Source organism: Bos indicus, chromosome 25 (assembly GCF_029378745.1).
Source record: "Bos indicus isolate NIAB-ARS_2022 breed Sahiwal x Tharparkar chromosome 25, NIAB-ARS_B.indTharparkar_mat_pri_1.0, whole genome shotgun sequence".
Lineage (NCBI taxonomy): Eukaryota > Metazoa > Chordata > Mammalia > Artiodactyla > Bovidae > Bos > Bos indicus.
Window position 1 is genome coordinate 14,942,903 of NC_091784.1, and position 21,734 is coordinate 14,964,636.

Genomic DNA, 21,734 nt, shown 5'->3' on the forward strand with positions numbered 1-21,734 from the left:
AGCCCCCAAGCTCCCCTCCCAAGCCTCCACTGCGCATGCGCCCTCATCCTTTCCACGCCCCTCCCTCCACCCTCCCCGGGTACCAGTCGGCGCTCCCCGGCTCTGGCGGCGGAAGAGATGGAACCGCGTCACGAGCGCCCGGCCCCTTAAAACGCTGCTGGCTGGAGCCGCCTCCCTCCCTGCAGCCCGCGGCAGGGATGGAGTAGAGGGAGACCGGTCGACCTGCCCGCGGGGATCAGCGATGGAGTTGAAGCAATCTTTGTCCGTCCATCTGGAAGCGGAGAAGCCTCTGAGGCGCTATGGGGCGGTGGAGGAGACGGCGTGGAAAGCGGAGGGACTGGGGAGAAGTGAGTACTCGGGCGGGGTGGGTGGGACAGTTGGGGATCGGTGCGCCGGAGCCGGTGGTCGCAGGAGCGCCGGGTTGGTACGGAGCGGACCGAGGGGAGCGCCCCCGCAGCGGGGCTTTAGTCGCTGGAGCGGGAATGCGCAGCGCTGCGACGCTCTCTCCCGCGAACAAAAGGGGGACCCTCCGGACTGGGTTTCTCCGGGAGGCTCGGAAATCTCCAGGCAGCTGAGCCGGGAGCGTGGGGTGGACGCGGGAGTCACCGGATCCAAGCTCGCAGCTGGTTTTGGAAAGTAGGGTCTTTGCCACCAGCCGAGCGAGGAAGGTCTTTTCTCCACCCGGGATGCGCTAAGGCGGGCTGGAGCCTTGGACCATCCTGGAAAGCGCCCACGAACCCGGAGAGGGGGGAGTGTCCGCTGGGTTTCTGCTTTTGCAGAAAGCGCGAGGTTCAGGGCACACCTGAAATTCCCAGCGTTTCTTTCCCCCGCTTTCTCCAGGGTCGCGAGTGGGAGGGAAAGGGTTAGGGGAGGGTTAACCCTGTGCACGCCCTTCCCCTTTTTCTCTGGACTAAGAATCTTTCTGCTTTGGGTGCAATCCTAGAAGGCAGTTCGGAAACGGACCGATTGTAAATATTTGCTGCTTTTCTCTACGGTATTTTGGGGTCAACAGCATTAACAAATAAACTAAGGATTTTTGTGTTTAATGAATAGGATGCTGTAGTTGAAACTCCTGCCCTTAAAGTATAGAGGCACCTGCAGGGGCCCTAGGGTCACTAGCCCTCCCCGCAAATTCGGGGCGCTTCATGGTGTCCCTGCCCTTGTACTTCATCCTTCGGGCTGGGAAAGGCCCTCTCGCCCTTCTCAAGGACCCTCGGCTTGCTGCCGTGGCGCTGAGCAGTGTTGGATCAAAATATTGTGAATATGCTCTTTTCCTGTCTTCACCTGGTAGAAGACTCTGTGTGTGTGTGTGTGTGTGTGTGTGTGTGTGTGCTTTCTCCATAGCTGTAATTACAGATTTAGAAGATCTTTTTAGAATGGCTCAACTGTACTTTGGTTTTCATGGGTTCAAATAGAAATCACAACCAATGTCATAGTTCTCCACCTGAAACTGGGAGAGTGTCCAGCCTCTCTCCTTTTCTTTCTTCTTTTAAAAATCTGGGTTCTTCCTCTGGTTTCATCCTTTCAAAACCCTGTGGCTTTGGTACTTTAGCATAACAGCAGAGCTGAGGGTCTCTGGTCTCCCTGCAAGCTCCACATAATACCCACAATGGCTGCCTTTTGTTGGTGGATTGCCATGTATTAGGTCTTGCCTGTGCTAAGAACTTTAAATCCATCCTCTCATTCAATCCCTATAACAGCCTCCTTAAGAGGAATATTATGACTTATGACTCCCCTTGCACAGAGGGAAAAACTGGGGCTTGCTTAGGTAATGGGATTTAAGTGGCAGAGTCAAGATTTGAACTCAGGTTTGTTAGGCCCCTGAGCCCCTCTCTGCTTTTTACATGAAGGTATTTTGCTATCAGGTTTCCTGGAAGATTTGTTAATCTGTTGAGAGTCTCAGAGCACATTTGGTGATTTTTCTTTTTTTTTTTTTTTGCCCTCCACCCCCACCCTAGCCTGGGCCAGTGGCATGCAGGCTCTTAGTTCCCAGACCAGGGATCAAACCTATGCCCCCTGCATTGGAAGCTCAGAGTCTTAACCACTGGACCACCAGGGAAGTCCCACATTTGGTGCTTTTAGAAGTATGTGGCAGCCTGTTGGTTATGGTGGCCTTGAAAGAAAATTTGGATCTGTGCAGAAAAGAAGCCCTGGGTTTGAATCCTGGCTCTGCCCCTTTGCTGGCTATATGACTGAATTTGTGACTAGTCACATCTTTTAAGCCTCTCTCTGCCTCCCTTCTCTGAAATGGAGATGCTAATAGAATCTACCTTGTAGCTTAATTGTGACCATTCAGTAAGATGATATAGAGTTCAAGGTAAGTGCAAAATATATTAGCTGCTTCCATTATTTTATTACTACATCTGTGGTAAGAACCTGCTTCTGTCCTTTGCAAAGAATTATATAAAGCAACACTGTGAACTAAAATTATAGTGTTGGCCAGGTCCCTGATAATTCTCTTATGGTTTTTTACTTTCTCACCATTTTATTAGGAAAAGTTTCAAACATACGGGAAAATTACAATGGAAACTTGGTAGCATTTTCACTCCTGAAATTTTTGTACTTCTCAGTCTTAGACTGCAAACTGTTAAAGGCTTGGCCAAAAGACTTTCTCATCCTCTCTCTTCCAAACCATTGAAGATTCTGACTCTTTTCTCATTCAAATGCAGGACCACAGTTTCTGATCTGCTTTTGGTGTTGATCCCCAAATCATTTTTTTTCCATTCTAACTTAGTCAAATCCAAAAGCTTCTTAAAGCACTGATCCAGATTTTCACTTTTGAATCTTAAATTTGGGATTGTTTGCAGGTTTTGATCTCTAGACTCTCATCTGTGGCCTTTTTTTTTTATTATTAAAGTGGCTTTTTAATTTTTTTTTAATGCTGTATCAACTCCTAAGGGATCTGTGCATCCATCCTGTAACATCTGAGGCCTCCATTAATTTATTAACGAAGTGTGAAAATTAGTAAAATTGATTCTGTGGCATAACAATTGCCAAATCAACGTTGTTATGCATGAAATGCTGGAGAAGAAAGAGAGGCCCATTAAAACGAAGATATGCTCTGTTTAACTTTTACACATATTTAAACATTTTATGTTAAACATGGAGTGCATGCGTGCTAAGTCGCTTCAGTCCTGTCCGACTCTTTGCGAACCCGTGAACTCTAGCCCTCTAGCATCCTCTGTCCATGGGATTCTCTAGACAAGAGTACTGGAGCGGATTGCCATGCATGCCCTACTCCAGGGGATCTTCCCGACCCAGGGATCGAACCTGTGTCTCTTACGTCTCCTGCTTTGGTGTAGGTGTTACTTAAAAAAACTTGAAAAAGGATGGAAAAAATTGCAAGACTGGTCATTTTCAGTTAGGGCTGTATTAATTGTTGTCTTTACTGTTGGTTGTTGTGGTTGTTCAGTCGCTAAGTCATGTCCGACTCTTTGCGACCCCATGGACTGTAGCCCTCCAGGCCCCTCTGTCCATGTGATTTCCCAAGCAAGGATATTGAAGTAGGTTGCCATGCTCTCCTCCAGGAGATCTTCCTGACCCAGGGATCCAACCCCACATCCCCTGCATTGGCAGGTGGGTTCTTTACCACTGAGCCCTAGAGGAAGCCCATTGGTACGGTAAGCTATAGTTTTTCGGTAGAAGATATGTATAGTACAGTAAGCAAGAGTCAAGTGACATGGATCCAAACCAGCTCTGACACTTTGTCCCTTTGTCATCCAGGGACAATGGCTGAACCATTCTGTGAGTCATCTGTCTCATCTATAAAATGGAAATGTGTTGGTTTGAACCCTTGGGAACTTCCTGGGTGAAATCTGAAACTGGCCCTTTACACAGAGGGCAAGTGGAGGCCAAAGAAACAGGCGGCCATTCCAGATTGGTAGGGGGCAGGTATAAGTTCCACAAGGGAACTTATACATGAAATTTGTCTTGGGCGCTGCAAAATAGTAGGTCATTGTACCCACCTTCCAGATTCTCAAGAGTTTATATAGAAGCCTTAAGGGGGTTCAGTCGTGTGTCCAGATGGTGCCAACAACACCCTACTGTCTCAAAGCCACATCCTTGAACTGGCTCCTCGAACGAGAACAGTGGGCAGAGTGAACATTGTGAGGCTAGAAGAGGACTGAGTAATATTCCATTGTACATATGTACTGCATCTTCTTTATACATTCATCTGTCAATAGACAGTTAGGTTGCTTACATGTCCTGGCTATTGTAAATAGTGCTGCATAAGATAAGATATAGTACATATCTACAATGGAATATTACTCAGCCATAAAAAAGGAATGAAATTGTGTCATTTGTAGTGATGTGGACAGAACTAGAGTCTGTCATACAGAGCAAAACCAGTTAGAGAAAAATATATTCACATATATATGAAATCTAGTAAAAGGGTACAGATGAACCTATTTGCAGGGCAGGAATACAGACATGTGGACACAAGGGGAGAAGGGGGGGATGGGATGAATTGGGAGATTGGAATTGACATATATACACTCGTGTTCAGTCGCTTTAGTCATGTCTGACTCTTTGCAACCCTGTGGACTGCAGTCCACCAGGCTCCTGTGTCCGTGGAATTTTCCAGGCAGGGATACTATAGTGGATTGCCATTTCCTTCTCCAGGGGATCTTCCCAACCCAGGGATCGAAGGTATGTCTCCTGCATTGGCAGGTGGATTCTTTACCACTGAGCCATCACCAAAGTCATATATATACACTTGTTCAGTTGCTGAGTCATGTCCAGCTCTTTTCGACCCCAAGGACTGCAATACCTCTGGCTTCCCTGTCCTTCACTATCTCTTGGAGTTTGCTTAAACTCATGTCAATTGAGTCAGTAATGCCATCCAACCTTCTCATCCTCTGTCTCCCCTTCTCATGCCCTCAATCCTTCCTAGCATCAGGGTCTTTTCCAATAAGTCAGCTCTTCGCATCAGGTGGCCAAAGTTTTGGAGCTTCAACTTCAGCATCAGTCCCTCCAATGAATATTCAGGATTGATTTCCTTTACCATTGACTGGTTTGATCTTGCTGTCCAAGGGACTCTCAAGAGTCTTCTGCAGCACCACAGTTCGAAAGTATCCATTCTTTGGTGCTTAGCCTTCTTTATGGTCTAACTCTCACATCCGTGCATTACTCCTGGAAAAACCATAGCTTTGACTAGACAGACCTATGTCAGCAAAGTGATGTCTCTGCTTTTCAATATGCTGTTACATGTCTATGTTTGTCGTAGCTTTTCTTCCAAGGAGCAAGTTTCATTTAATTTCATGGCTGCAGTCAGAGTCTGCAGTGGTTTTGGAGCCCAAGAAAATAAAGTCTGTCACTGTTTTCATTTTTTCCCATTTGCCATGAAGTGATGGGACTGGATGCCTTTTGAATGTTGAGTTTTAAGCCAGCTTTTTCACTCTTTCACCTTCATTAAGAGACTCTAGTTCCTCTTTGCTTTCTGCCATAAGGATGGTATCATCTACATATATGAGGTTGTTGATTTTTTTTTTTAAGGACAGGAGATGGGTAAGGAGCCTCTGGTTACTCTGTCTAGCTAGAGAGTCATCTGATAGTCACATACGCTGAATGACTTCATCCAACAGGATAATAGGGACCACTTTAGGCTGTTGGGGGGATTAAATGAGATACTGTGTGTAATGCATTTAACACAGTGCTTGGCACACAATCAGCAGCCCGTCTGTCATAATGGGATTTCAGTGACTGGCACCCGTCAGCACTGGTGGAGACGATTCCAGCCTGCTGGTCTGTTTTTCCTTGCGTCCTTTTCTTTGTAAATTCCAGGTGATGGTTGTGTAGATACCGCCGTCTTCCTCACTGGAAGATGTAGGAAATGGCTTTCACACCCTTGGAAATCACCTAGTATTTTCTCCTTTGAGAAAGAGTCTAAATTGCTCCTATCCACCTTTGACAGCATATTCCCGCTAGAAGTGAGTAGTTTTTTTTTTTTTTTTTTTTTACTCAGTTGGAAAATGCGTAGTGACATGTCAGTGTGGTTAGGTACATAAAAATATTGCTTTCAACCAACTGTAATTAATTGAGGGAGACACAGAGACAAGGTGCCTTTTGACAAAGCGTAGTGCTTTTTAAAAGCACGGTTGTGGCCAATTCTTGAAAGATTTGAGTGTGCCTTAAAGGACGATCAAGATTTTGAACAGGGGAATTGGGGGGGAGGGTGGCACAGCGGGTAGGAGATGCCAGGAGAGATAACAGAATTGGCAGAGGCATAGAGGTGGAAATAAATGTGCTCTGAGGAGGAGATTGGACTGAAGTGGAACGCTCAAATGATAATCTTTCTATAAACCCAGGAGAGATGACAGTTATTTAAAAATCCAAGGGTGTGTGCTGACTGGCAAACAGATTATTAAACTGGCCAACGTTTTAGGTTTAATAAACAGCGAGGAGACCAAATGCTATGAATTGCTGGCAATCTATGTAATATATTCTTGGGGAAGAGTCCGTGTTTCATCTGTTTGATTAAATATGCTAATGGTAGTTTTTCAAATTTATTTTGATTTGGCCTTATTTCTGTTTTCTTGTTACAGAAGTAGTACATGCACTTTATAAAAATTCAAATTCATCTGAAATATAAAAATAAAAGGTGAAAAATAACCATAACCTGCTCTCCCATCCTCATTTATTTATTCAATCAGATCAGATCAGATCAGATCAGTCGCTCAGTCGTGTCCGACTCTTTGCGACCCCATGAATTGCAGCACGCCAGGCCTCCCTGTCCATCACCATCTCCCAAAGTTCACTCAGACTCACATCCATCGAGTCAGTGATGCCATCCAGCCATCTCATCCTCTGTCGTCCCCTTCTCCTCCTGCCCCCAATCCCTCCCAGCATCAGAGTCTTTCCCAATGAGTCAACTCTTCACATAAGGTGGCCAAAGTACTGGAGTTTCAGCTTTAGCATCATTCCTTCCAAAGAAATCCCAGGGCTGATCTCCTTCAGAATGGACTGGTTGGATCTCCTTGCAGTCCAAGGGACTCTCAAGAGTCTTCTCCAACACCACAGTTCAAAAGCATCAATTCTTCGGCGCTCAGCCTTCTTCACAGTCCAACTCTCACATCCATACATGACCACAGGAGAAACCATAGCCTTGACTAGACTAACCTTTGTTGGCAAAGTAATGTCTCTGCTTTTGAATATGCTGTCTAGATTGGTCATAACTTTCCTTAAGGAGTAAGCGTCTTTTAATTTCATGGCTGCAGTCACCATCTGTAGTGATTTTGGAGCCCCCCAAAATAAAGTCTGACACTGTTTCCACTGTTTCCCCATCTATTTCCCAAGAAGTGGTGGGACCAGATGCCATGCTCTTCGTTTTCTGAATGTTGAGCTTCAAGCCAACTTTTTCACTCTCCACTTTCACTTTCATCAAGAGGCTTTTGAGTTCCTCTTCACTTTCTGCCACTTATCTGCATATCTGAGGTTATTGATATTTCTCCCGGCAATCTTGATTCCAGCTTGTGTTTCTTCCAGTCCAGCGTTTCTCATGATGTACTCTGCGTAGAAGTTAAATAAACAGGGTGACAGTATACAGCCTTGACGAACTCCTTTTCCTATTTGGAACCAGTCTGTTGTTCCCTGTCCAGTTCTAACTGTTGCTTCTGCTTTATAAGTCCCAGGTAGTGTTCTGGGGGCTGCGAGTATGGTATGGAGCAAGACAGGCAAGGTTCCTGCCTGCATTGGAGCTTCTACTCTAAGGGGAACCTGGAAATGGACTGGGGGTGAAGATGTCAGGTAATACGTAAATAAAGAATGTCCAGGTGATGTTGTGTTACATGAGAATTAATAGGGGAGGGGCTTCCCTGGTGGTCTAGTGGTTAAGAATCTGCCTTGCAATGCAGGGGATGTGAGTTCAATTCCTGGTCGGGGAAGTAGGGTCCCACATGCAGTGGGGCAGCTAAGCCCACTCGCAACTTCTGAGCCTGCAAAAGCACAAATAGAGAGCCCACTCACCTCAATGAAGATCCCGCCTGCAGCCAAATAAATAAATACTGAAAAAAAGAGGATTAGTAGAGGAGGGATATTTCCCATCCAGTGCTCAGGAAATGCTTTTCTAAGGAGGTGACATTTTGCCATGTAAATGTCAGGGATCCAGGAAGCAAATGTAAAGGCCCTTGATATATTAGCAGAAGAGTCAGAAGGCCGGGGTTGCTGGAACCCAGAGAGTCAGGGATGAGAGTGGAGATAAATCAGAGAGGAGCCAGATTGGGTAGAAGCTTGTAGGTTGTGGTTAAAAAAAAAATTACAGGTTTTATGCCCCATTGCAGGAGAAGCTGCTGCTGATTATTAAGCTTGAGGTTAACATGAACTGGCTCATTTTTTTCTTAAGATTTTTTTTTTTAATGTGGACTATTTTTTTTAAAGTCTTTATTGAAGTTGTTACAATATTGCTTCTGTTTTATATTTTAGTTTCTTGGCTGCAAAGCCTGGGGGATTTTAGCCCTGCCACCAGGGATCAAACCTGCACCCACGCCCTGGAAAGCAAAGTCTTAACCCTTGGACCACCAGGGAAGTCCCTGGTTTTTGTTTGTAAAAGGTCATGTAGGCTACTGGCTGGAGTATAAGACCATAGCGGGCAAGTGGTGATCGATGTAATTATCCTTTGCCATAGTCCCAGGTTCCTTCTTTATCAATCCTATTTTGGATAAGTGATTGGGAATTTCCTTAGTGTGGAAGGTGTGACCAGGGTACAGGGAGCATGGACTGCCTTTTGGGAGACTGAGCACCAGGTCCTTCCCCCGTGGAGCCAGTGGTCAAGAACCCATCCACCAATGCAGGAGACATAAGAGATGAGGGCTCCATCCGTGGGTCAGAAAGATCCCCTGGACGAAGAAATGGCAACCCGCTCCAGTATTCTTGCCTGGAAAATTCCACGGACAGAGTAGTCCATGGAGTTGCAAAGAGTCAGGCACAACTGAAGTGACTTGGCACTCATGCACTGGCTTAAGTTCTCAGAGGTGTGCCAGCCTCTGCTTTCTGCCTGGAGAGGCAACTGACTGTGTAACTTATTGCTGTTGCTGCTGCTAAGTCGCCTCAGTCATGTCCAGCTCTGTGCGACCCCATAGATGGTAGCCCACCAGGCTCCCCTGTCCCTGGGATTCTCCAGGCAAGAACACTGGAGTGGGTTGCCATTGCCTTCTCCAATGCGTGAAAGTGAAAAGTGAAAGTGAAGTCGCTCAGTCGTGTCCGACTCTTCGCGACCCCATGGACTGCAGCCCACCAGGCTCCCCGGTCCTTGGGATTCTCCAGGCAAGAACACTGGAGTGGATTGCCATTTCCTTCTCCAATGCATGAAAGTGAAAAGTGAAAGGGAAGTCGCTCAGTCGTGTCCGACTCTTGGCGACCCCATGGACTGCAGCCTACCAGGCTCATCCACCCATGGGATTTTCCAGGCAAGAGTACTGGAGTGGATTGCCATTGCCTTCTCCGTAACTTATTGCAGGAAACATGAATAGCAGGATATGAAGATTATGAATATGATATTAGCTAATATGTACTCTGAACAAAGTCAGTTATTTACATTGCTCTGTTTATTCTCTTAAGTTTCATTTTTACATTTCCTTCTTATGTGTCCATTGGAGGAAAAATCCATTAGGCCTATTCTTGGTCTCGATTAATTATTAAATACTTATTAATAATAATAGTAGTTAATGAGCCTTAGCTATGAACTCGAGCTTATTAGATTCTATTAGGTCAGTTGATTGTAACTCCCCTTTTATTTGTGGGGAAACTGAGGCTTAAGGAAGTTAAGAAAACTAAAGGTCACAAAACCAGTGAGTGGCAGAGCTGGAGCCTGATTCTAGCTCTGTCTGACTCTAAACGTTCCTAGCTAGTGTCTGTTATTCGTGGCCCCATGCTCAAAATTGCAGAGATCAGAGATGAAATACAGCTCCCAGTCATAAGAAGCTTACAGATTTGGGGGTGTCACAGATGTGAAGAACACCACGATTTATGTGTATCAGTTCAGTCACTCAGTTGTGTCCGACTCTGCGACTCATGGACTGCAGCATGCCAGGCCTCCCTGTCCATCACCAGCTCCTGGAGCTTGCTCAAACTCATGTCCATCCAACCATCTCATCCTCTGTCATCCCCTTCTCCTCCTGCCTTCAATCTTTCCCAGCGTCAGGGTCTTTTCCAGAAGTCAGTGCTTCGAGTCAGATGGCCAAAGTATTGGAGCTTCAGCTACACAAAAATACACATGTTATTTATGTGTATAAACAGTATGAAACAGATGCTAAATGAAGGTACCAGTAGAAAGCGAACAGAAGAAGAGCTTGGCTCTTCCTGGGGCTCCAGTATGACAGCAAGGAGGAGTGTCTGCACTGGACCTGAAGGCTCAGCAGGGTTTCAGTGGGTGAAGAGAGAGAAGGGCGTTTCGGGTGAACTGCCAGCCCCAGGCAGGGAGGTGAAGATCCCAAAGCCCAGAGTCCATGTATTGATGCCAGCTTTTTTTTTTTCTCCTGTTTCTTTCCCCATGGAAAGTAACCTCAGGATCTGTCTGGTTCACTTGAATGAATCACCTGCTGCCTGGATGGGCCTGAGAGCTGGAGATAAGCACAGGTGGAGGCTCTTTTAGCGTAGTCCTTCAGAACATCACTCACCACGCTCCCCCAAAGATGCTTACCATACAGTCCCTTCATTCCTTCACTGTTCACTCACCCAATGGGCTTGAGCCCCTACTATGTGTCAGCTAACGAAGACGACCCAGACCTCACCATTAAGGAATTCTTAGGTTGGCTGTATTCCAACACAGTAATCTTGGGCAAGTTGCCTAACTTCCCTGGACCTCAGTCTCTTCATCCATAAAAATGGAAATGTACTTAATACCACCGAACACTTAGAAATGATAAGATGGGAATGCCCTGGTGGTCCAGTGGTTAGAACTCAGCGTTCTCATTGTCAGGTGCTGGGTTCGATCCCTGGTCAGGAAACTAAGATCCCCCAAGCTGTGTGGCATGGCCAAAAAACCAATTAAAAAAAATGGGAAAAAAAGAACTCTTTAAATACAGGTATAGGTTATATAGTATCATGGTATCTGTTCCCATCACTTCATGGGAAATAGATGGGGAAACAGTGGAAACAGTGTCAGACTTTATTTTTTGGGGCTCCAAAATCACTGCAGATGGTGATTGCAGCCATGAAATTAAAAGATGCTTACTCCTTGGAAGAAAAGTTATGACCAACCTAGATAGCATATTGAAAAGCAGAGACATTACTTTGCCAAAGGTCCATCTAGTCAAGGCTATTGTTTTTCCTGTGGTCACGTATGGATGTGAGAGTTGGACTGTGAAGAAAGCTGAGCGCCGAAGAATTGATGCTTTTGAACTGTGGTGTTGGAGAAGACTCTTGAGAGTCCCTTGGACTGCAAGGAGATCCAACCAGTCCATTCTAAAGGAGATCGGCCCTGGGATTTCTTTGGAAGGAATGATGCTAAAGCTGAAACTCCAATACTTTGGCCACCTTATGTGAAGAGTTGACTCATTGGAAAAGACTCTGATGCTGGGAGGGATTGGGGGCAGGAGGAAAAGGGGACGACAGAGGGTGAGATGGCTGGATGGCATCACTGACTCGATGGATGTGAGTCTGAGTGAACTTTGGGAGATGGTGATGGACAGGGAGGCCTGGTGTGCTGCGATTCATGGGGTTGCAAAGAGTTGGACACAACTGAGGGACTGAACTGTACTGAACAAATATATGATAGGTTCAAGTGGTCAAACCAAGAGATGGTTCTGGGGTCTGGAAAAGAAAAGGACATTTGAAGTAGGCTGAAAAGGTGAAGAGTATTTAATCACTGACTGGAGGGAACAGCATTCCAGGCAGAGGGAATAGCACATGTGTAGACTGACATGAAACAGCACATTTGACCCAGGAATTGCAGGTGGATCGGTCATGCTTGAGAGAGATAAGACAGGTGGAGGACTTTTCTGGTGGTCCAGTGGCTAAGACTCTGAACCCCCAGTATAGGGAGCCCAGTTCCATCCCTGGTCAAAGACCTAGATCCCACATGCTGCATTGAAAGATTCCACCTACCACAATGATGAAAGATCCAGCGTGCTGTAAATTTCAGAGGCCTGAGTAAGGAAATCAACTCTGATATTCATTAGAAGACTGATGCTGAAACTGAAGCTCCAGCACTTTGGCCATTGGATTCAAAGAGCCAACTCATTGGAAAAGACCCTGATGCTGGGAAAAATTGAAGGCAGGAGGAGAAGGGGATGACAAAGGATGAGATGGTTGGATGGCATCATCAACTCAATGGACATGAGTTTGAGCAAACTCTAGGAGATAGTGAAGGACAGGGAGCCTGGCGTGCTGCCATCCATGGGGTCACACAGAGTTGGACACGACTGAAGTGACTTAGCAGCAGCAGCAGCAGATTTGAGCAGATTAAAGCTGCCAGGCTGTATGGAGCCACTGCAGGACAAGGGGCAGAGGTAAATAAAGTGGCATCTTAGGAAGACTTATCTGGCAGTTGTAGACTGAATGAAAGAGCAGGAACTCTGGGGCGGCGGAAGACCAACCTGGTGTGTTTTGGAATCATCTGATAAAACGGCAACCCGCTCCAGTATTCTTGCCTGGGAAACCCCGTGGACAGAGGAACCTGGCGGGCTGCAGTCCATGGGATTGCAAAGAACTGGACACGACTAAGCCACTGAGCACGCACGCATGCACGGTCATGACATCACAGGGACTGGGCAGTGGGTTGGGAGCAAGGGGCTAACCAGACATCTGGAAGGGAAAAAACATTGGTGATTGATTGCAGAGAGGAAAGAAAGAGGCTCTTCTAAGCATAGAAAGAGTGACAGGTGGGAAATTACTGTTGTTAGCCTGAGGTCTTAGGAATTTACATAAGCATCAGTGCTTCAATAGGATTTAAAAAGGTGCGTGGATTATGGGTTTTGGGAAAAGTGATAGTAATGGCCTCTTACCTTTATAGCACTTTCCAATGTCTACTTCCCCCGTGTTTTCTAACTTACTCTTTACATAAAGGACAAAGAGCAGGAGGTGTCGTGGCAGGACGCACCCCAGGGAAGGAGAGCGGCCTGTACAGGCTGAGCGAGGACACAAGCAGTCCAGTTGTTTGCACTGGACCGGGGTTGTTTGCACTGGACCGGGGTTGTTTGCACTGGACCGGGGTGTCCGGGGGCATGTTTGTTTGGATGACACACAGACAGCAGTTGCGTCACAAGATGGTGACAAGTATGTCTGGATTTCATAAAATCCAAAGTGGACAGTAACTAAACGCATGACACCAATCACTCAGTTCATTTAAAATTTCCAAACAGGGGACTTCCCTGTTGGTCCAGTATTTAAGAATCCACCTTCCAGTGCAAGGGATGCGGGTTTGATCCCTGGTCAGGGAACTAAGATCCTACATATCATAGGGCAGTTAAGCCCATGAGCCACAACTAAGACCCAATGCAGCAAATAAGTAAATACGTGTTTTTTAAAATTCCCAAACAGGTAAGTCATCCATTCATGTATTTTTCCATTCATCTATTCATTTCTTCATTCTTTGAATATGTATTTAATGGTAGCCTCATATGCCAGATAATTGTGCTAAGCCCTTGAAAGTATAGTAGCACTTTGAGTAAGACATGTATTGTCTATGCCTTCAGATAACTTAAGGTCTTCTGGTAAAATAGAACTACCATATCATCCAGCTATCTCACTTCTGGATATACCCGAAGGAGATGAAAACAGTATATCAAAGAGTCCTTTGCACCTCCATGTTTGTAACAGCATTATTCACAGTAGCCAAGACATGCAAACAACCTAAGTGTCTATCAATGGATGAATGGATAAAGATGCGTTGTGTGCAATGAAAAATTCTTAAAGAGATGGGAACACCAGACCACCTTACCTGTCTCCTGAGAAACCTGTTTGCAGGTCAAGAAGCTACTGTTAGAACTGGACATGGAACAACAGACTGGTTCCAAATTGGGAAAGGAGTATGCCAAGGCTGTACATTGTCACCCTGATTATTTAACTTATATGCAGAGTACATCATGTGAAATGCCAGGCTGGATAAATCACAAGCTGAAATCAAGATTTGCCAGGAGAAATATCAACAGCCTCAGATATGCAGATGACACCACTCTAATAGCAGAAAGTAAAGAGGAACTAAAGAGCCTCTTGATGAGGCTGAAAGATGAGAGTGAAAAAGCTGGCTTGAAACTCAACATTAAGAAAACTTAAGATTATGACATCCAGTCCCATCACTTCATGGCAAATAGAAGGGGATAAGTGGAAGCAGTGAGAGATTTTATTTTCTTGGGCTCCAAAATCACTGCAGATGGTGACTGCAGTCATGAAATTAAAAGCCAGTTGCTCCTGGGAAGGAAAGATGTTTGCTCCTGACAAACCTATACAGCATATTAAAAAGCAGAAAACATCACTTTGCTGACAAAGGTCCATCTAGTCAAAGCTATGGTTTTTCCAGTAGTCATGTATGGATTCGAGAGTTGAACCATAAAGAAGGCTGAGCACCAAAGAATTAATGCTTTCCAATTGTGGTCTTGGAGAAGACTCTTGAGAGTCCCTTGGACTGCAAGGAGTATCAAACCAGTCAGTCCTAAAGGAAATCAACCCTGAATATTCCCTGGAAGGACTGGTGCTGAAGTTGAAGCTCCAATACTTTGGCCACTTGATTCGAAGAGCTGACTCATTGGAAAAGGCCCTGATGCTGGGAAAGATTGAAGTCAGGAGGAGAAGGGGCGACAGAGGATGAGATGGTTGGATGGCATCACTGACTCAATGGACATGAATTTGAGCAAACTCCGGCAGATAGTGAAGGACAGGGAAGCCCAGCAGGCTGCAGTCCATGGGGTTGCAAAGAGTCGGACATGACTCAGCAACTGAATGATAACAACAAAAATTACTCAGCCATGAGAAAGAAGGGTATCCTGACATTTGTGACAGCATGGATGGAACTTGAGGGCATTTTGCTAATTGATAAGTTAGAGAAAGACAAATACTGCACGATATCACTTATATGTGGAATCTTGAGCACATGTATACCCGTGGTGGATTCATGTTATGTATGGCAAAACCAATACAATATTGTAAAGTAATTAACCTCCAATTAAAATCAAAAAAATTTTTTTAATTAAAAAAAAAGATTAAAAAAATAAAAGTACGTAAAAAAAACAAACAAACTTGTAGAAACGGAAAGCAGTAAAGTGGTTGTCAGGGGCTGAGGGAGGAGGGAAATGGGAAGAGGTTGGTAAAAGGGTGCTAGCTTTCAAGTATGAAATAATGAAGTCTGAGGATCCAATATGAAACGTGATGACTGGAGTTGATTATACTGAATTATGTAATTGAAATTTGCTGAGAGATTAGGACTTAATGTCCTCACCAAAAAATTAACAAATAAATACATGAGGTGATAGATGTGTTAACTTACTAGATAGTGAGAATCTTTTCACAGTGTTTACCTGTTTTGAATCACTACAATATATACTTTGAGTATCTTACATTTTGATGACTTCCTGGTGGTCCAGTGATTAAGACTTTGTACTTCCAATGCAGGAGCACAGGTTTGATCCCTGGTCAGGGAACTAAGATCCCACATGCTGAGTATTGTGACCAAATTGAAAAAAACCCCTTATTTTTGTCAAGTATAGCTCAATAAAGTTGAAAAAAGTCTTTGGGAACAGTTTCTGTTTCCAAGGATGCAAAACCAAAGGACCAAGCCTTGCAAAACCAAGGCTCCTAGTCCTTCAGAAACAGAATTCTTCAGCTTGCTGACTGGATGCCCTTGTAGCTAAATGTTGTCAAGAGATTCATTTCATTGTTTTGCCACAGGCATGTTTTGCAGGCCCTTGAGAAGTTGGGTGCTAATAGGGTCAAACCAAGTTTTATGGGCTAACCTGAGCGCAATTACTTGATTCTGTTTTCCTGCAAGTGCCATGACCACAGACGCTCTGTGTGTCAGATTCTCTGCTGAATGCTCCCTCGGTGTCTACCACATTGCCCAGCACTTGGAAGCCTCACATTAAAAGAAATCAACAGTTGCTGAATCAGGCAACTGTTAATCCACAAAGACTGAGAAGCAAATGATTTAATCCTGTTTTGTAAACATTGAAAATCATCAAACTAAAAAACAAAGTTAGCTGGAGCCTTGGTCTGTCACCTGCCCCTTTCTTGGTTCCTGGGGCTGCTAGTGATTGAGGCTTCTTGCTTTCCTGCTTCGAAGGAAAGATGCAAGATTTTCAGATCAGATACAAAACAGTAGGAACAGGTACCATTATAGTGAACTGGCAGTGCGCAGTGAATGCTACGATAGGTATAGGCTGGGCAAGGTGATTGACACATATTCCATATCTCCTTGATTCTTGCGTGCATGCTAAGTCGACTCAGTCATTTCCGGCTCTTTGCAACCCCATGGACTGTAGCCCACCAGGCTCTTCTGCACACGAAATTCTCTAGACAGGAGTACTAGAGTGGGTTGCTATGCCCTCCTCCAGGGCATCTTCCCAACCCAGGGGATGAAATTAAGTCTCCTGCATTGCAGGCAGATTCTTTCACCCTCTGAGCCACCTGAGAAACCCCTCCTTGATTCTTCGATGTCAGCAAAGTTGGGATGCACCATTCATAGTCAGTCACATCTTTCTGGAAAAACAGAAACAAAAACCAGCATGGCAGCATTCAATTTACTGGTCCATTAAATTTCATACAGAGAACAGAGTCGTCTTAGACACTGTTGGTAAGACTGTTGAGTGTTCCAGCCTTTGGGGAAAGCAGCCGGATGTGTCTGCGTGGTAGTCGCTCAGTCGTGTCCTACTCTCTGCGACCCTATGGACTGTAGCCCACCAGGCTCCTCTGTCCATGGAATTTTCCAGGCAAGAATATGGGAGTGGGTTGCCATTTCCTGCTCCAGGACATCTTCCGTACCCAGGGATCGAACCTGCATCTTTTGTGTCTCCTGTATTGGCAGGTAGATTCTTTACCACTATACCACGTGGGAATCAAGCAATTGGATAACATCTATTAAAGTTTAAAATGCTCATATGCTTCGACTCAGCAGTCTGACTCCTGGGATGCAACCCAATAGAGACAGAAGCACCAGTATATAAGGGCCTATGTACAAAAAAACAGAAACCAAAACACTGAACACAGTGAAGGCCCAAGAGTAGAAGAATGGTTGAATAAATGATTGTTCACCCACTGTGAAATGTCGGGAGCTATTAAAAAGGAATAAGTTAGAGCAATAATACCTGTCTTAGAGGCGTTATTAAGGGAGAAAAATGACTTCAAAGAAAATGAATGTAAGAAGATCTCATTTTTGTAAAACAAAATCTGTCTGTCTATATAGCACACATATAATGTATGCATCCGTGTGTGTGTGTGTGTGTGTGTGTGTGTGTGTGATTTTGTCTTTTTTTGGCCACACTAGGTGGCTTGCAAGATTACAATTCCTGGCCTAGGACTGGACCCACGGCCTCGTCAGTGAAAGCCAGGAATCCTAATCATTAGGCCACCAGGGAACTCCAATGTGTGTGATTTTATTTGTATGGAGAACAACATGGAAAAATGCAGAACAAGTTGTTACTGTGGGCTACCTGCAGAAAGGTGGGGTGAGAGGGCTGCTGTGAGGGGCAGAGAGAGGAGGGGGCAATAGAGAGTCAAACACAAAGCAAAATGAGAAAAAAACACACAGAAAAATTCACTTGCAGTATTATCAGATGTATGCCTTGATGTTAAATTATGTGTTTGTGGAATGGGAAAGGGGCATCCTAACCTCAGAAATGCTAAAATAGGGCCTTCCCTGGTGGTCCAGTGGCTGAGACTCTGAGCTTCCAATGCAGGGGGCCCAGGTTTGATCCCTGGTCAGGGAACTAGATCCCACATGCCGCACCTAAGAGTTCGCATGCTGCGACTAAAGATCCTACATGCCACAACCAAGACCCGGTGCAGCCAAATAAATATTTTTAAAAAAAGAATTGAGAGTCTAGAAATAACCCTCACTTTAAAGAAAATAAAGATCCCAGCATGGCGTTATGAAGATCCTGTATGCTGCAACTAAGACCCAGCACAGCCAAATAAATATTTTTAAAAATGCTAAAATGTGGGAGCAGAAAGTGGGTCACAGAATTGAAGAGATACAGTTTTATCTGACTTAATCCTCACTACAAGACAAAGCCTTGTGTGTGTCTGTATATATGTGTGGGTTTTTCAGGTGGTGCCCGGGGTAAAGAACTCGCCTGCCAGTGCAGGAGACATAAGAGACTCAGGCTCGATCCCTGGGTCAGGAAGAAACCCTGGAGGAGGGCATGGAAATCCGCCCTAGTATTCTTGCTGGAGGATATCCTGGACAGAGGAGCCTGGCGGGCAACAGTCCATAGGGTCACAAAGCATCAGACACGACTGAGCGACTGAACAAAAGGGAAAGTTACAGACATTTTATGGTCCTAGATTCAAATCCCTTCTCTATTGATTAATGGGCCAAGACTTTTATTTTTTTCTCTGTGTGTTCAGTTCAGTTCAGTCGCTCAGTCGTGTCCGACTCTTTGCGACCCCATGAATCGCAGCACGCCAGGCTCCCTGTCCATCACCAACTCCCGGTGTTCACTCAAACTCACGTCCATTGAGTCGGTGATGCCATCCAGCCATCTCATCCTCTGTCGTCCCCTTCTCCTCCTGCCCCCAATCCCTCCCAGCATCAGAGTCTTTTCCAATGAGTCAGCTCTTCTCATGAGGTGGCCAAAGCACTGGAGTTTCAGCTTTAGCATCATTCTTTCCAAAGAACACCCAGGGCTAAATCTCCTTTATACACTTAGCATGCGTGCATGCTAAGTCACATCAGTCGTGTCCGACTCTGCAACCCCATGGACTCCAGCACGCCAGGCTTCCCTGTCCTTTGCCATCTCCTGGAGTTTGGTCAAACTCATGTCCGTTGAGTCGGTGATACCACCCAACCATCTCATCCTCTGTCGTCCCTTCTCTTCCTGCCCTCAATTTTTCCCAGTATCTGGGTCTTTTCCAATGAGTTTCCCTTTAGTTACTTGTAAATGTTTAACTGTATTAAATTACTCTGGCTTTCTGTATTTTTAAAGGGAAAGACACCCGAAATAGTACATGGAAACCTATTTTAAAGATCTGGGTGGTCGCTGTGCTGACCATTCTCCCTTAGTCCTTCTTCCATTGCAGTTCCCACGTGCCATCTTTCTCCTAGTGATCTCAGGGTGGAAAAAAGAAATAACTTTCTCCATAATCCTGGTCCCAGAGAGAAATTTGGGAAACAGGCCACAATAAGCAGAGGAAGGGATGAAGCAGTCGTTCCTTCCTTCATGCTTTTCTTCCTGTGTTTATGCCCCTCTGTCTTGGTCCGTTCCTGCTGCTGTGACAGAAGACCATAGACTGGGAACTTACAAACAACAGCAGTTTCTCTCTCACATCCTGGAGGCTAGGAAGTGCAAGACCAAGGCCCTGGCAGACAGTGCCTGGTAGGGGCTTCCTGGTTCAGAGATGACTGTCCTTACATAGAGAAAGGGGGTGAATGGGCTCTCCAGGGTCTCTGATATAAGGTCACTAATCCCATTCATGAGGGCCCCACCCCCATGACCTAATCACCTCCCAAAGGCCCCATCTCCTAACACCATCACACTGGGGATTAGATTTTCATATATGAATTGGAGCAAGACATAAATATTCAGTCTTTAGCACTCTCCTCAGTCCAGGAATGAAGACAGCTCAGAGCTAGAAATTTGTCCAGGCCCTACTCCAGGGATGAAATGCTTTTAGCAGGTGGCTCTTAAAGTGGCTATCATTGTGTCAAGGAACAGATGTGCTTAAATTATTTTCATTGGGTTCCATTTGGTCTTCCACACCCAGCACTCCTGATGAGACCGTTTCACCCACTCTCTGTTTGTGGTGCAGTGTGAATGCTGGAGACCCACCGTCCATCACTACACAATCCGTCCATCTTCAACCTGTTTGATAGATGCAGGGACGTCCCCCGTGCACATTTAAAACCAGTGCGGGTGACACTGAAAGAGCAGCCTAGCAGGGGCACAGGCAGCCGGGCTGGGATCCAGGCGCTTGGAGGTCTGCTTTTGTAAGGATCAGCTCTGCCTTGCAGCAGGGCTTCCTTTCTCAAATGCTTATCCAAAGCCAGGACTAAGTTGGCTTTGTGTGTTTCTTCTCTACTGAGATGGATATTTCATTTACTAAGGTCAATTTCACATACCATAAAGTTAACCCTTAACCATCTTCAAGCATACAGTTCAGTGGCACTTAGGATATTCCTGGGCTTCCCTGGTGGCTCAGTGGTAAAAGAATCTGCCTGCAATGCAAGAGACGTGGGTTCGATCCCTGGGTTGGGAAAATCCCCTGGGGGAGGAAATGGCAACCCACTCTAGTATTTTTGTCTGGGCAATCCATGGACAGAGGAGCCTGGTGGGCTACAGTCCATGGGGTCTCAAAAGAGTCAGGCACGACTGAGCCTGAGCACAAGCGTGGGTAGAACATTCACAGAGGTGTGCGGCCATCACTCTGTCCAGTTCCGAAACATTTCTTCGCCCTCAAAGGAGACTCCATACCCATGAAACAGTCCCTCCCCCCATACCCTTTTCTCCTACTGTTTTCTGTGTCATTGGATTTACCTATTCTGGATGTTCAATATACATGGAACCATACGATGGGCTAATTTCACTTAGCATCATATTTTCAAGTTTCATCCATGTTGTAGCGGGTGTCAGCATGTCACTCCTTTTTATAAATATTTCACTTATGAATACACAACACTTTTCATTCATTCATTGGTTGATGGGTATTTGGGCCGTTTCCACCTTTTGGCCATGTGAATAATGCTGTTATAGACATTTGCGAATGAGTATTTGTTTGAGTACCTGTTTTAAATTCTTTGGCATAGGGACTTCCCTGGCAGGCAATGTGGGTTTGATCCCTGGTTGGGGATCTAAGATCCCACATGCCACAGGGCAGCTAACTAGAGAGAAGCCTTCATGCTTCAATGAAAGATCCTGCATGCTGCAACTAAGACCTGATACAGACAAATAAATAAAGATTTTAAAAGTTCCTTGGGGTATATGCCCAGGACTGGAGTTGCTGGGCCTTTGGTAATGCTATGTTTGACTTTTTGAGGAAGATACAGAGATTTTTTTTTGATTTCCACATTCTCTGGCAGTTTCATCCTCCCCTGACTCTTTTCTGGATCCTGCCTTCCCTTGAACTTTATAATTTCAGGAAAATAAGACAGTCAGTTTAGGAAATTAGCATTTTGTGATCATTAAATACATGAATTCTTATCCAAGGGTCAGGGTTCATAGCCCCTCTCTCCCATTTACTAACTGGTTGATCTGAGGCTAGTTACAAAGCCTCTGAGCCTTCGTTCACTCATCTGCAGTTCTCGTTGTTCAGTTGCTCAGCCGTGTCCAACTCTTTGCAACCCCATGGACTGCAGCATGCCAGGCTCCCCTGTCCTTCACTATCTTCCAGAGTTTGCTCAAATTCATGTCCATTGAGTCGGTGATACCATCCAACCATCTCATCCTCTGTCATCCCCTTCTCCTTTATGCCCTCAATCTTTCCCAGTATCAGGGTCTTTTCTAGTGAGTCAGCTCTTTGCATCAGGTGGACAAAGTATGGGAGCTTCAGCTTCAGCATCAGTCCTTCCATTGAATATTCAGGGTTGATTTCCTTTAGGATTGACTGGTTTGATACTCCTTGCAGTCCAAGGGACTCTCAAGAGTCTTATCCAG

At 45.3% G+C, this 21,734-nt stretch overlaps 1 protein-coding gene across 2 annotated transcripts in view; it reads left to right on the forward strand.

The window, feature by feature from the left end:
- The first annotated feature begins 65 nt into the window (after positions 1 to 65).
- BMERB1 (bMERB domain containing 1) overlaps positions 66 to 21,734 on the forward strand; it is a 145,073-nt gene continuing 123,404 nt past the window's right edge. Inside the window, exon 1 of one of the 2 annotated variants that reach the window (XM_070779707.1) lies at positions 66 to 347. In XM_070779707.1, the coding sequence (XP_070635808.1) occupies positions 242 to 347 (106 nt within the window). In that variant the 5' untranslated portion in view covers positions 66 to 241. The remainder of the gene's footprint in view (positions 348 to 21,734) is intronic. The other variant, XM_019987341.2, reaches the window with a different exon arrangement.